The sequence below is a fragment of the Pinus tabuliformis genome, chromosome 6 (genome assembly GCF_031772625.1).
Source record: "Pinus tabuliformis cultivar Carrire ecotype Pingquan chromosome 6, CPIR1, whole genome shotgun sequence".
NCBI classification, from domain to species: Eukaryota; Viridiplantae; Streptophyta; class Pinopsida; order Pinales; family Pinaceae; genus Pinus; species Pinus tabuliformis.
The window spans coordinates 1,968,250,517-1,968,262,867 of NC_142292.1; the positions used below are offsets into that span (position 1 = coordinate 1,968,250,517).

The following is a 12,351-nucleotide window of genomic DNA, read 5'->3' on the forward strand; positions in this document are numbered from 1 at the left end:
ATGGGGGATGTGTGGCATCTTAGGCACATGCATGAAATTGCTCAAGGACATGAGATCCCCATAAAATGGGGAGCACCAATGTCCACATTCATGTGATATGTGCATAGGTGATTACATCTTCGAGAGCCTTTGTAGTTGATTCTTGGGCCACTTGGCCTTCTAGGAAGGAAGGAGATAAATAAACAAACAAACAAAGGAAAGGTGTTCAATAGTTAGTTGACAATGGTTCTTCAATTAGTGGGTTCTTGGCACCTTTACCAAATTTGTTTTATGATTTTGTATAAGAGAAAAGTAGTGCCCATTGGTTGACTCAAGCATTAATCATTTGCAAAGATAGGTGCAAAGGGGAAGATATTTTAAGGAGACCAACACCAACAACAATCTTGTCATGGAGTAGATCAAAGAAATGCAAAAGAGGTATTCATGATTGTAGTCATTAGATTTCAAGCCCAACAAACATCAATCAATATTTATATCCCTAAAGTCAATGTAAACCCGACCTTACAACTTTAGACGCGGGAGGTGGAGTAATTTAATTGAGTAATTCAACACATGTCCCAATGTTAGTCTTTGATTCCAGAAATTTTTAAATATTTGAATCATGAGTTAAGTGTATCATTTTACCTTGATCTATTATTTTGAATATATTGCCTGAATTTTCATGATTTTCAGGGAAAAAATAGTTTGATTAGACTTCAGGAAAAAATAATTTGATTAGACTTCATGATTTTCATGGAAAAAAACAATCTCGTTAGAATACGACTACATAGAGTTAGAATACGACTACATAGAGTTATGCTCAAATCTACCTTACTAAAAATAATAAATATAAAAATCATTTCTAACGACTACATAGAGTTATGCTCAAATCTACCTTACTAAAAATAATAAATATAAAAATCATTTCTCAGATCTTCTGACATTTCTAAAACTTCAAACCCTTCTATGACCAATATTTCTGAAAATTCAAACCCTTATATTACAAGAACAGTTGCTGCATCCATTCAACCCTCTACGAAAACACTTATATTACAAGAACAGTTGTTGCATCCATTCAATCCTCTACGGAAGCAATCAGAGAGCTAACCAGAAACAGAGAAAAATATATGTTGACGTGCCTATTTAACCCTGTACAAGAGCAATCTGACAGAAAACCAGAAAGAAAGAAAAAGACTTGTTGCGGCATATATTCAACCCTGTACAAGAGCAATCTCGCAGATAACCAGACAAAGAAAAAAAAGAAGGAAACATCAACCTTCAACCGACCTTCATGTCAGGCCTAGGGCCAAATGCCATGACTCTCACATACCCTTCGTTATCTAAATGACAAGTGGGAAGCCGGCCCCATGTCTTTTTACTTAAGCTGTAAAATACCACCTCCATCACCCTCATACATCCATTGAGGATAAAGCAGGCGCAATCCCCAACTCCTATGCAGCTCATTAAGGGACATTCCATAGAGCTGTCAATATTATACAGAGTCTTGTTAACATCCTCACACATTGATGGAGGCATTCTAGCGACCTCTTTCCAGCATGCTGATGAAGAAACAGAGGAGTCCGCCTTCACCTTTGCGAACTCCCATATAATGACCTCCTGCAAAAGCCCCCCTCCGTCTTTGACCTTCCCACCTGTGACTAGAACCCGCGACCCACAGGTGAGCAGGTAAGGGAAAATCTGCTTTCTTTTAGCCAGCTCTGGCAAGGGTGCAGAAATGAAAGTCCCATTTCTGATGTTGAAACCCATTATACCCCAGCAGCCACTCATGATTGTTAAACAATAGAAATCCCCATCACAAAAAACCAGCTCCATTCCCATATGTGCCCGCACTACCCACAAATCCTCGGGCATCTGCCCTGCAATTCTCCATGACTTCTCACTGGAATCATAGATTTCCACTAAATCGCCTTTCTGATCGCGCGGTCGGCCCACTGCCACCACTTTGTATGTGTCTCGACTGGGGTCCTCCCCTTCCATGATGCCGATGGCTCTAACCGACCTTATGGATGAAACTGGGGGAAGTTTTATTGAGTTTCTTGTGAGAGGATTGGAAACAACAAATCTTGGAAAATTTCCCACCAAGAACAACCCTGCTGCAGAACCATGACAATCAATACGAATTTCCTTTTCTTTCAGGAAAGAAAGGGAGATGGAAGAACTCTTCTTCCATCTCTGGGTGAAGAAGCAATAAAGCAAACAGTGAGGCATTCTGGACTGGGCATTCTGCACAACCAGCCATGGCATACTGTTGGAAGGCGGCTCCCCCCATTTTCTGGTTATGAATTTGGTGGATGAAAGGAGAGCATTCCAGTCTTTGCATGCGCTGCGAAATCTGCAGATACAATCCACTGGAAGCCACACCAATATTTGGTGTTTCAAATCCTCAGGCAACTCAGGTAATTCAGAAACCTCTGCCTGCTCGGCCATTATAATTAAAACCCCAGAGCCCAAAGGCGGAGATGAAGTTGAAGTTGTGTGGATTGTAACCGCTTCTTCAAACAGATTATATAGGCGTAGATAATTTTATCTTTGATAAAAATGAGCCAAGTGTTCTGCTATTAAAACAAAACAAAGTAGATTGGTTGGTGATTAAGGGTCTGGTAATTAAATTGATAATATGTTCATAGCAATATGCAAAAACCAGAGTCGGGACCCGCCTCTAGCTTAGATTCACTCTCGACTATCATATATCTTGGTGATCAAGTGGATCAACTTGAGTATCATATATATCTTGGTGATCAAGTTGATCAACTTGTAAAACGTTTATTCCAGAAGACTTGGAAAAGTCTCTTGATCAAGTTGATCAACTTGTAAAACGTTTATTCCAGAAGACTTGGAAAAGTGTCTTGGTGATCAAGTCGATTAAGATATTGGATGTTGATATCAAATATTGTAGGACACACTCTTGGTGATCAAGTGGATCAACTTGAGTATCATATATCTTGGTGATCAAGTTGATCAACTTGTAAAACGTTTATTTATTTTCATTGAATAATAATACTTTTTAATATTACTTCTTCATGAAATTAGAAATTGTTATTATCAAAATAATAATAACCTATTATTATAAACAATATTTTATTTAAATTAAGAATAAATTTAGTAATTCCTTTTTTATATTAATTTTTTTATAAATGGTTTAACTTTTATATTATATTAATTATTTTATAAGTCGTTTAATCTTTATATTATAATTTTTAAATTATATAACATTCACATTTATTTATTTATTATTATCTTTTAACATTTATTTCTCAAGTGGTTTACATAGTTTGATCAGTGCATTCATCAAGATCCTGATGATGAAGCACACTAAGTGGTTCAATTACCGAAAATATTCTCTCAATAATATTATGAATCACAAAAATTTGCATTCTAAAATATTATTGTTACTTTCATTATTTATTTAAATAATTTAATATAATTTAATTGTTTAATATTTACTTTATTTAATTTAAATTTATTTATTTATTTAATAATATTATTAATTTATATTAGTAGCAATATCAATTAATAATAATAATCTTAATATGAATAATTATTTAGTAATAATAATAATTATTTTAAAATGATTATAATGATCTTGTATATAATAATAATTTTGTTGTAATGGTTTTTTTAATATCATTATTATTATTATATATTTATTAATGGCTTGGTAGATACAAATGAAGTCTTCCGCCTATATCAACCACATTAATATTTTTAATGTGGTTGTGCTAGTTATGTGATTGTTAACATATAATGTCAGGTGTGTTGACGAATATTTATCACTTTTCCATTTTAATATTAGTGTCATGATTTTTTGATATATTTTCAATATTTATACCATGATTTCTAGATATCTTATTATTAAATAATAATTAGTATTAGTGTAGCAATATAAATTAAATGGTTTCTAGATATTTTATTATTAATTAATAATCAATATTAGTGTAGTAATATAAATTAAATGGTTAGTAAATATTGATATGCATCAACCAATAATAGGTATCAAGACACTTATCTCGTGATACATCTTACATTGCCAACACTAAAAAAAACCAATAACTATCACATGCATATAAATTAAATGATTGGTATAAGCATCATGATACATCTTACATTGCCAACATTAAAAAAAACAATAATTGTAACAACCATATAAATTAAATGATTGGTATAAGCATCAAACCATAATAAGCATCAAAACACTTACCCTCACTTTAAACATTGTTAGAATACCATGGCTTATCAACACCACATGCCTAAAAACCATAACTCATTTCATATACAATTGTTCATTTAAGGTTGTTTTTTTTTAACTAATCAATTTAATTAATGGAGCAAAAAGAACGTGACCATTTTGCAAATAAATCTCAGCCTTTGATTTATGTATACTACTATTAATATTCTATAATATGTGGTGGAGGTAATCTCTACCATCCACCTAATGATTATTGATAATTAAATTAAAATTCTAGAAGGCCTATTTCAAAATAAACACACCTATTATTATTATTATTAAAAGAATTAATGTATGAATTAAACACACATATAGATATTCCTAAAAAAAAATATGTAAAATAGCAAAATAACAATAAGAAAAATTGATAATATCATTTACTTATTCAGGAGAGGAGCTCCGACGGTGAAAATGGCGGAACCCTAGATAGGTTTTCGTTTCTGAACTACTCCCCATGGCGGTTTACAGGCAGACTCCGGGTTTCATGTGAAGTGTTGGGTTGACTGCGGCACTGTTATTGTTTTGCGCGAAGTTTCTTGGGTCTTCCTGCGGTCCCCCCTGGGCACCCACTGCTGCTCTCACTGCCGCTCTGACTTTCCCTATCACGGTGCAGACGGACCACTGTTCGAACCCCGTTCGCGCCTCATAACCGACAGATTATCATGGGTGACGAGGATTTGGTTGATTACGAGGCGAACCCATGCCGCATCAAGATATATGGGCACATACTAGTAGGCCTATTATGCTTCCGCGGAGCGTTTCGTTGGGTTTTGCAACAGGTGCCCCGAACCTGCATCCACATTTGTCTTCTGCTGGAAAAAACAAAGGGCCGGCTATCTCTACAGCGGACACCCCACCTATTGACTGCCCTCCTCTCTCCTCGGCTACGGCACAGTTACTGGGCACATGCTTCCTTAGTTCCCCTTTCCTGGATGCCTCACTTCAGGACCACAACCGCCCTGCGCTCCCCCCGCCTCCTCTGCCTCCGCCCCTTTCGAGCTCCCACTCCCCCTCTGTATCATTTATGCCTCAGACACACCAGCATCCCTGCATCCCCCCTGCATCCGGTCTCCCTGGTTCTAGCTTTTCAACCCCTCGCACACCAATTCACTCTGGCTGTTTCACCACCCCGCCACTTCCGGTGCGTTCCGCTGCATCAGCACAGCACAGTTCATCTGACCCGTGCTGCAACCTGCTGAAGGGTATACCATTTGGAAAACGCTCTGAGAAGGTGACCAAGGGACGCTGCCTCCGGTCCATTGATCCTGACTACAACATCAATTTGGGGCCTGAAGATCCACTTCTGGACGTTATGGATGCGGCTCGAAAAGTTCTGGTGGGCAGAGTCAGGGGTCGAACATACTCCGCGAAGAGACTCAAGCTTTGGGTGAACGAGATTTGGGGGTCTTTCTTCAAAGAACTCCCGGAGATTATGGTGCTAACAAGGGGTTGGTTTGCCCTACACTTTCAAAGGCCCGAATACACACAGTGGGTTCTCACCCAATACTGGCATATAGAGCTCGCTCCGGTCCTGCTCAAACGGTGGGATCCCCTTTTCGATCCAGAGCGCGAACAACTCGGGGAAGGCCCCATTTGGGTACGCCTTCCTGGGCTACCTTGGCAATTCTGGAATCAATTCACCTTCAAAAAAATTGGGGACACTTTAGGCACCTATCTGGAGCATGATAGATCATATGAAAAAACAGGCATCAGGACTATGGCATGAATACTGGTTAATATGGATATCAGGCCCGGGCTGGTGGAAAAGATCACCCTGCACCATAATCACGTCTCGCGCAAACAGCCCCTTGATTATGAGGGAGTGCCATATCGATGTAGGAGATGCCACAAAGTTGGGCACCTCTTTAAGGACTGCCCACTGCTAGCGAAGGGGATTTCTGAGGACTCTAAGGGACCTCGTCAACAGACTACGGTGAATCAAAATGATGGCGAGCACCTGCCATCGGAGGGGGTACAGAATCAACAGGAGATCCCTACCATGAAGAAGGGGGACAGCGCTACAAAATCTGCTCGCAGCAAGGACTTGGATGCACCTGGACCACCGCGGACCCGCTCGAGGACTGCTGGGAAGACTGCTAAATCGGCCGCAACTGTACCTACTCGACCGGGTAATGACTCCCTCCCCCCTCTCTCACAATCATGCTCTATTGATATGTTGTCTAATGTGCATTCATCTATACAAGCACCCCGTTCTGAGCCTGTTACCATCCCCTCCATACTCTGCACCATTGCCCCTCCTCCGCCATCCATATCTACCACCCCTCCCACACACAACCTGATCTTGGGGGATGCGGACCACCCATCTTCTCCGGATTTGTCCGGCTCACATCACTATCACCTGAGACCTAGAGCTCGGACTCGTATATTAGGTCTGGGCTCATCCCCTGGTCGTCTCCATAAACAGAAACGCGGCAGACCTTCACATATCTCATCGGCTAAGTTAAATGCTGTGGCTGACGTCGCCATGGGGCGACAGACTACCATTGAAAGGGCACTTAGAGCTATCGAGCCCATGAACTGTGGTGACCCATGATCTGGCTCTCCTTCAACTGCAGGGGACTAGCCAACCCCAAAAAACGACTGGCTCTGAAAAGACTCCTTCTAGTATCAAGGTGTGATATTATTTTTCTCCAAGAGACTCTATGCACAGCTGAGGTGGCGGTGGGATGCCTGCAAGGATTACTCCTGGGATGGACTCTGCATGGACTGGACGCATGTGGGCGATCAGGTGGTTTACTCATCGGCATCAATCCAAGGAAGTGTAGATCTTTCTCCGCCTGGGGGGGCAGAGGCTTCCTCGGAATGGATATTATGGTTGGTGAACTGGGTTTCCCGATCAGAATTATCAATATATATGGTCCCAACCAGCATCGACTTCCCTTCTGGCAAGAATTTCTATCCGGTAACCATATCACACAGCATACAGTGATCGGAGGGGATTTCAACTTCTCAATGGGAGTTGGAGAATCCTGGGGACATAATGCCCAGTGGGATACCATTGCGGATCAAATGCAATTACTTCTAGACTCTCATCACCTGGTGGACATTCCTATGAATAAGAAACTACCTACATGGCACAATCAGCACACAGGGGAGGCTGCACTGGGGAGGCGATTAGACAGGTTTATGATGCACCAGGATCTAATCTAGTTATGCCCACTATACAGACAATGGGTTGGTACAGGGGGTCTATCTGATCATCATTCAATTTTTCTACAGATTAGTGACAACAAGCCCAAGCCGAGATCTCCATACAAATTTTTTGCTGGCTTTCTTAAGGATCCGGATTATATCAATTTGGTCACGGATTTCTGGGCAACACAGCCTCCTCTGCGGGAGCAGAGGAAGGCCTATGATTTCTGTGAAAGACTCAATAAACTCAAAGCATTGACTGAGAATTGGGCGACATCCAAAAGGAATAGAGATGAACAGATTCTGAAGGATACTGAAGCACAGATTGCTTCATTGACCGATGACAAAGGATCTGGATACCTCTTTGACGAATCCAAAGAACTACTCAATCATCTGCACGGTCAAAAAGCAAAAATTCTACATGACAAGGAGGAGCAATGGAGGCTTAAAAGTAGAGCCATTTGGCTCAAAGCGGGGGACTGTAACACTAAATTCTTTCATAACTTAGCCAACGGCAGGAAGGCTTCGAACACCATATGGAGACTTCCAAGGGAGCCAAACGGATGGGCTACCACTCATCAACAATTGGCTAGACTTGGGGTGTCTCATTTCAAGGGTCTTTTCACAGCACCACCTGAAGTCAATCTTCCTGATATTATTAGAACTGCAGAAAAGTTCCCTCGGTTTGTTAGCCAGGAGGACTTGGAAGATCTTACAATACCAGTCACATCTCTGGAGCTTGAAAGTACACTAAAATGGTTCAAGAAAGATAAGAGCCCGGGACCAGATGGATGGCCGGTGGAATTCTATCTGGCATTTTATGAACAGATGGGAGAGGATCTATTAGCTGTTGTTGAGGAAAGCCGGATCTCGGGGCACATCCACCCTCCTATGAATCAGACCTATATTGCCTTGATCCCCAAAGCCGATGAACCCACTTCTTTCAATGATTTTCGGCCCATATCTCTCTGTAACTGCCTCTACAAAATCATTGCCAAGATTATAGCCAACCGTATTAAGCCGATTCTATCCTCCCATATATCTGCTGAACAATTTGCTTTTCTCCGGAACCGTCATATTCAAGAGGCTATAGGCACTGCCCAGGAAACCCTACACTCCATCAAGCTGAAGAACCTGAAAGGGGTATCCTTGAAAATTGATCTTACTAAGGCATTTGACAAGGTGAATTGGCTTTATCTTAAAATGATCCTTATACACCTGGGCTTTCCTCAGCCATTTATTAACTGGATCATGGGATGTGTTACATCTGTCTCTTTTGCCATTCTCATCAATGGTGCAGCCTCAGATCGTTTTTACATCAACAGGGGTATCAAGCAAGGATGCCCACTCTCTCCACTACTCTTTCTCATTGTTATGGAAGGGTTGAGTAGGCTTATCGCGGATGCAAAAAGGAATGGGGAGATAAGTGGCCTCAAAATTACCGAATAGCTCTCCATTACACACCTTTTGTTCGTGGATGATATACTCATATTCCTCAATGGCAGTGTTAGAGATAGCACTGCACTCAATAGTATCCTTCAACTATTCTGCAAAGCCACGGGTATGGAAATAAACAGGGACAAATCCACCAGATCAGTGACGAGATGTACTCAACAAGAAACTCAGTTGGCTGCCCAGTTCTTTCCCTTTCTGGAAAATAATCTACTGGATGGAATCAAATACTTGGGATTCAGATTAAGGCCGGATGGTTACAAAACTGAACACTGGGGGTGGCTCATTAACAAAATTGAAAAGAGGATAACTTGCTGGCACCATCGCTTACTATCAAAAGCGGGCAGATTACAGCTAATCAAATCTGTACTTGAGGCCACACCAGTGTACTGGATGTCCCTCACCTGGATTCCGAGGAGCATACTACAAAAAATTCAACAGATCTGCAGCAGGTTCCTGTGGAATGGGAACAAAAAGGGAAAGACCTTTGCATGGACAAGATGGTCCCTGGTATCTATGCCCAAGAACTGGGGTGGGTGGGGACTTAAATCCCTCTCAGAATTTGCACTTGCCCTAATAGCTAAGCAGGGATGGTCACTACTCAAGATGGACAGCTTATGGGAAGAAGTTATTCACAAAAAATACATTTGGCCTACAAATATCATTGACTGGATTCATAGACCTTCTTGGAATCACCAAGGTGTATCTGTAATCTGGAAAGCTACCCTTAAAGCACTGCCCCTCATCAAGGAAAACCTTCTATGGAAAATTGGTAATGGAACTCAGGTACGCATTGGACTGGATCCATTGCCTGGGTCTGGGAACGCTCACCTCCTACCTGCAGACATGATCCGACATCTCAACTATAAGGGCATCAAACACTTAGCACAGGTCGGTGACCCAATCCGATCTACTATATTCTCGCAGGCTTGGATAACAGATCAACAGTGGCAATTAACAGATGAGTGGGCGGACCTATGGCAGCGATACATACAGGCGCTCACTGAAACTCATATTAAGCTACATGAGCAGGATGATGAACTCATTTGGGCACCTGCTAAATCAGGCATATATACACCTAAGCTGGGATATTTAAAGCTCATTGAGGACAAGAAGCCTGAATTACTCATAAATTGGTGGTCGAAAATCTGGCAGCTACAAGCTCAGCCCAGATCCAGACTCTTAATGTGGAGCATACTGGTGAATAAAATTCCAACTGGGGAAAATCTAAAAAGACGAGCATTTGCTGGACCTACCTGGTGTGTTCTATGCAACAAGGCGGAGGAATCTACATTCCATCTATTTCTCTCTTGCGAAGTTACCATTGAAATTTGGTAGCAGGTCAATCAAGCCCTCAACATTACATCCGCCTGGCATGCAGATGACATTCCCACTGCCTGGGATCAATGGTGGACTGCTGTGTCCTCGGAGAAAGCAAGAAATTTGCCATTAATGGTGTCCATGTACATTTGGTACAAATGCAATGATATCATTTTTGCGGAAGGCAGGCGTAACTGGCAGCTTCTTCCGCCTACCATATGTGCTGCCTACACAGAAATTCCTTTTGACATTAAAGCTATTACTCCCAGGCATATCACTCTCGAAATTATAAACAGGAATATGCCGTGGGCATATTTTGATGGGGCCGCATCAGCTCAAGGGTGTGGAGGGGGTATCCTATTCCACATAACAGAAACTCATTATTTTCATCTGAGACTGGGTCTTGGTCTAGGTACCAACAATCATGCCGAACTCATCACATTGAGACATCTTCTTTATTTCGCTCTATCTAAAAACTGCAGACAAATACAAATCTTTGGTGATTCTAAGATAGTGATTGATTGGGCAAACAATAATTCCTTTTGTCACACATATTCTTTGAGACATATCTTGGAAGAAATTGTTTTTTATCAAAACACATTTTGACCGGATCACTGTTTCTCATATCTACAGGGAAAGAAATACAACTGCTGACCGGCTCTCGAAAGAAGCGGTGGATCGGCCTCTAGGCGACTGGATGATCGAGGAATACAGTCCAGACGGGATGCACGTTTTCTACCATCGCCCCTACATAGATGGACTGCTACAAGGGGACAACCTCCCCTACTGATTTTGAATTTTTGATTCACTAGATTATGCTCTGTATATAATGGCATGGCTCTTTCAGACAATATTGTATAATTTTTGAACAGAGGTAAAACCTCAATTTTTGCATATTATAGTACATTATGTATATCTGAAATTTTTGTAAATGGATACAGCCCCATTGTATCCATAGCGACACTTATGGGACAGATCTTTTGTAACTACTGAACAGTGGTAATACCACGATTCCGCATATGCCATTGGCATCTACAACATGTAATCTCTATTATACCTCTTAATAGAAATTATGAACTCTATTTTCCCCAGAAAAACAATAAGAAAAATTCATTGTCATATATAAAAATGAACATTTTTTTAATTAAATTGAAGAGCAAAATAAATATAATTACTTTTGAGATAAATCAAAACCTTTATTTTTTACTACTAAAATTATTTTGTAAATTTTGAATTTTTATTTATTATTTAATAAAAATTGATAATTAAATAAAACTTTTGAAAACTCTATCTTAAAATAAAAATAATTATTAACTTAAAATATACATCAAAACACATATATTATATTACATTTAGAATTATTAAAAAATTAACTAAATTATAATTTAAATATACAACGTAATAATATAATATAAAACTTAATTTTTTTACACACAACCACATTTAAAGAATTAATCATATTATTTTAAGTTTTAGAGTAATTTCTAAAACTAAAAACACCCTTTTCACTTTCATTTCACGACCCAATTTAATAAGTTGAAATGGCCAATCCTTTAATAATATGATGGTGGCTGCTTAATCATATATGTTGACAACTTATATTGAATAGTAACAATAAGAAAATGTTTTGAATTTATAAGTTAAGATATATTGTTTATTATTAGTATTACTGGATTTATTTGTATCTGAGTCTTTTCCATATTAATTAGTAACAAGGAGCCACTGCCGTGGCGGTAGTCCCTGTCGGGGTCTGCAGGGAATTGTAGAACTTGGAAAAGTTGGCCTGGCGGAAATTGTTCCAAGTCTGGAAAGGATGGGAGGCAGAGGTCAAGGAATAAATGGAGTGAACCACAAATAAGTAATTCATATAAGTCGCTGAAGGCAGGCAGGTACTCTCAGCCGTAAATCATTTCACAGTGGATGCAAATATTACATAGTAACAAAATAGCTATGGGGCCAGTTTGTTGACTGGCCTACATGCTGCAGAGCAGCGACCATTTGCATCCATCTGTCCAGGTATGACAAGAACGATTATGAACTTAAAGAAGCTTTATTTGAATGAAGATGCTAAACATAAATGCATTTTAGGGTCGTGGAACTTAATCCATAGAACATCGACCTTATCTGTATGGGTATATGCTTTAACTATTCCATCTGCACCATTCACTAGCCCATCTGGTGCATCATAATTGCAAGCATAC

At 40.0% G+C, this 12,351-nt stretch overlaps 1 protein-coding gene across 1 annotated transcript; it reads right to left on the reverse strand.

Moving 5' to 3' along the window:
• Nucleotides 1-944: 944 nt before the first annotated feature.
• On the reverse strand, nt 945-2,470 carry LOC149267063 (F-box only protein 6-like). Its single transcript, XM_089398004.1, has one exon. The coding sequence runs from the start codon at nt 2,425-2,427 to the stop codon at nt 1,258-1,260; it is 1,170 nt and encodes a 389-aa protein (XP_089254130.1). The 5' UTR covers nt 2,428-2,470; the 3' UTR covers nt 945-1,257.
• Between the last annotated feature and the right edge of the window lie 9,881 nt (nt 2,471-12,351).

Bases quoted from the DNA above. Each gene is read 5' to 3' on its own strand.
- LOC149267063 (XM_089398004.1), bottom strand. From the start codon at position 2,427: ATGGCCGAGCAGGCAGAGGTTTCTGAATTACCTGAGTTGCCTGAGGAT.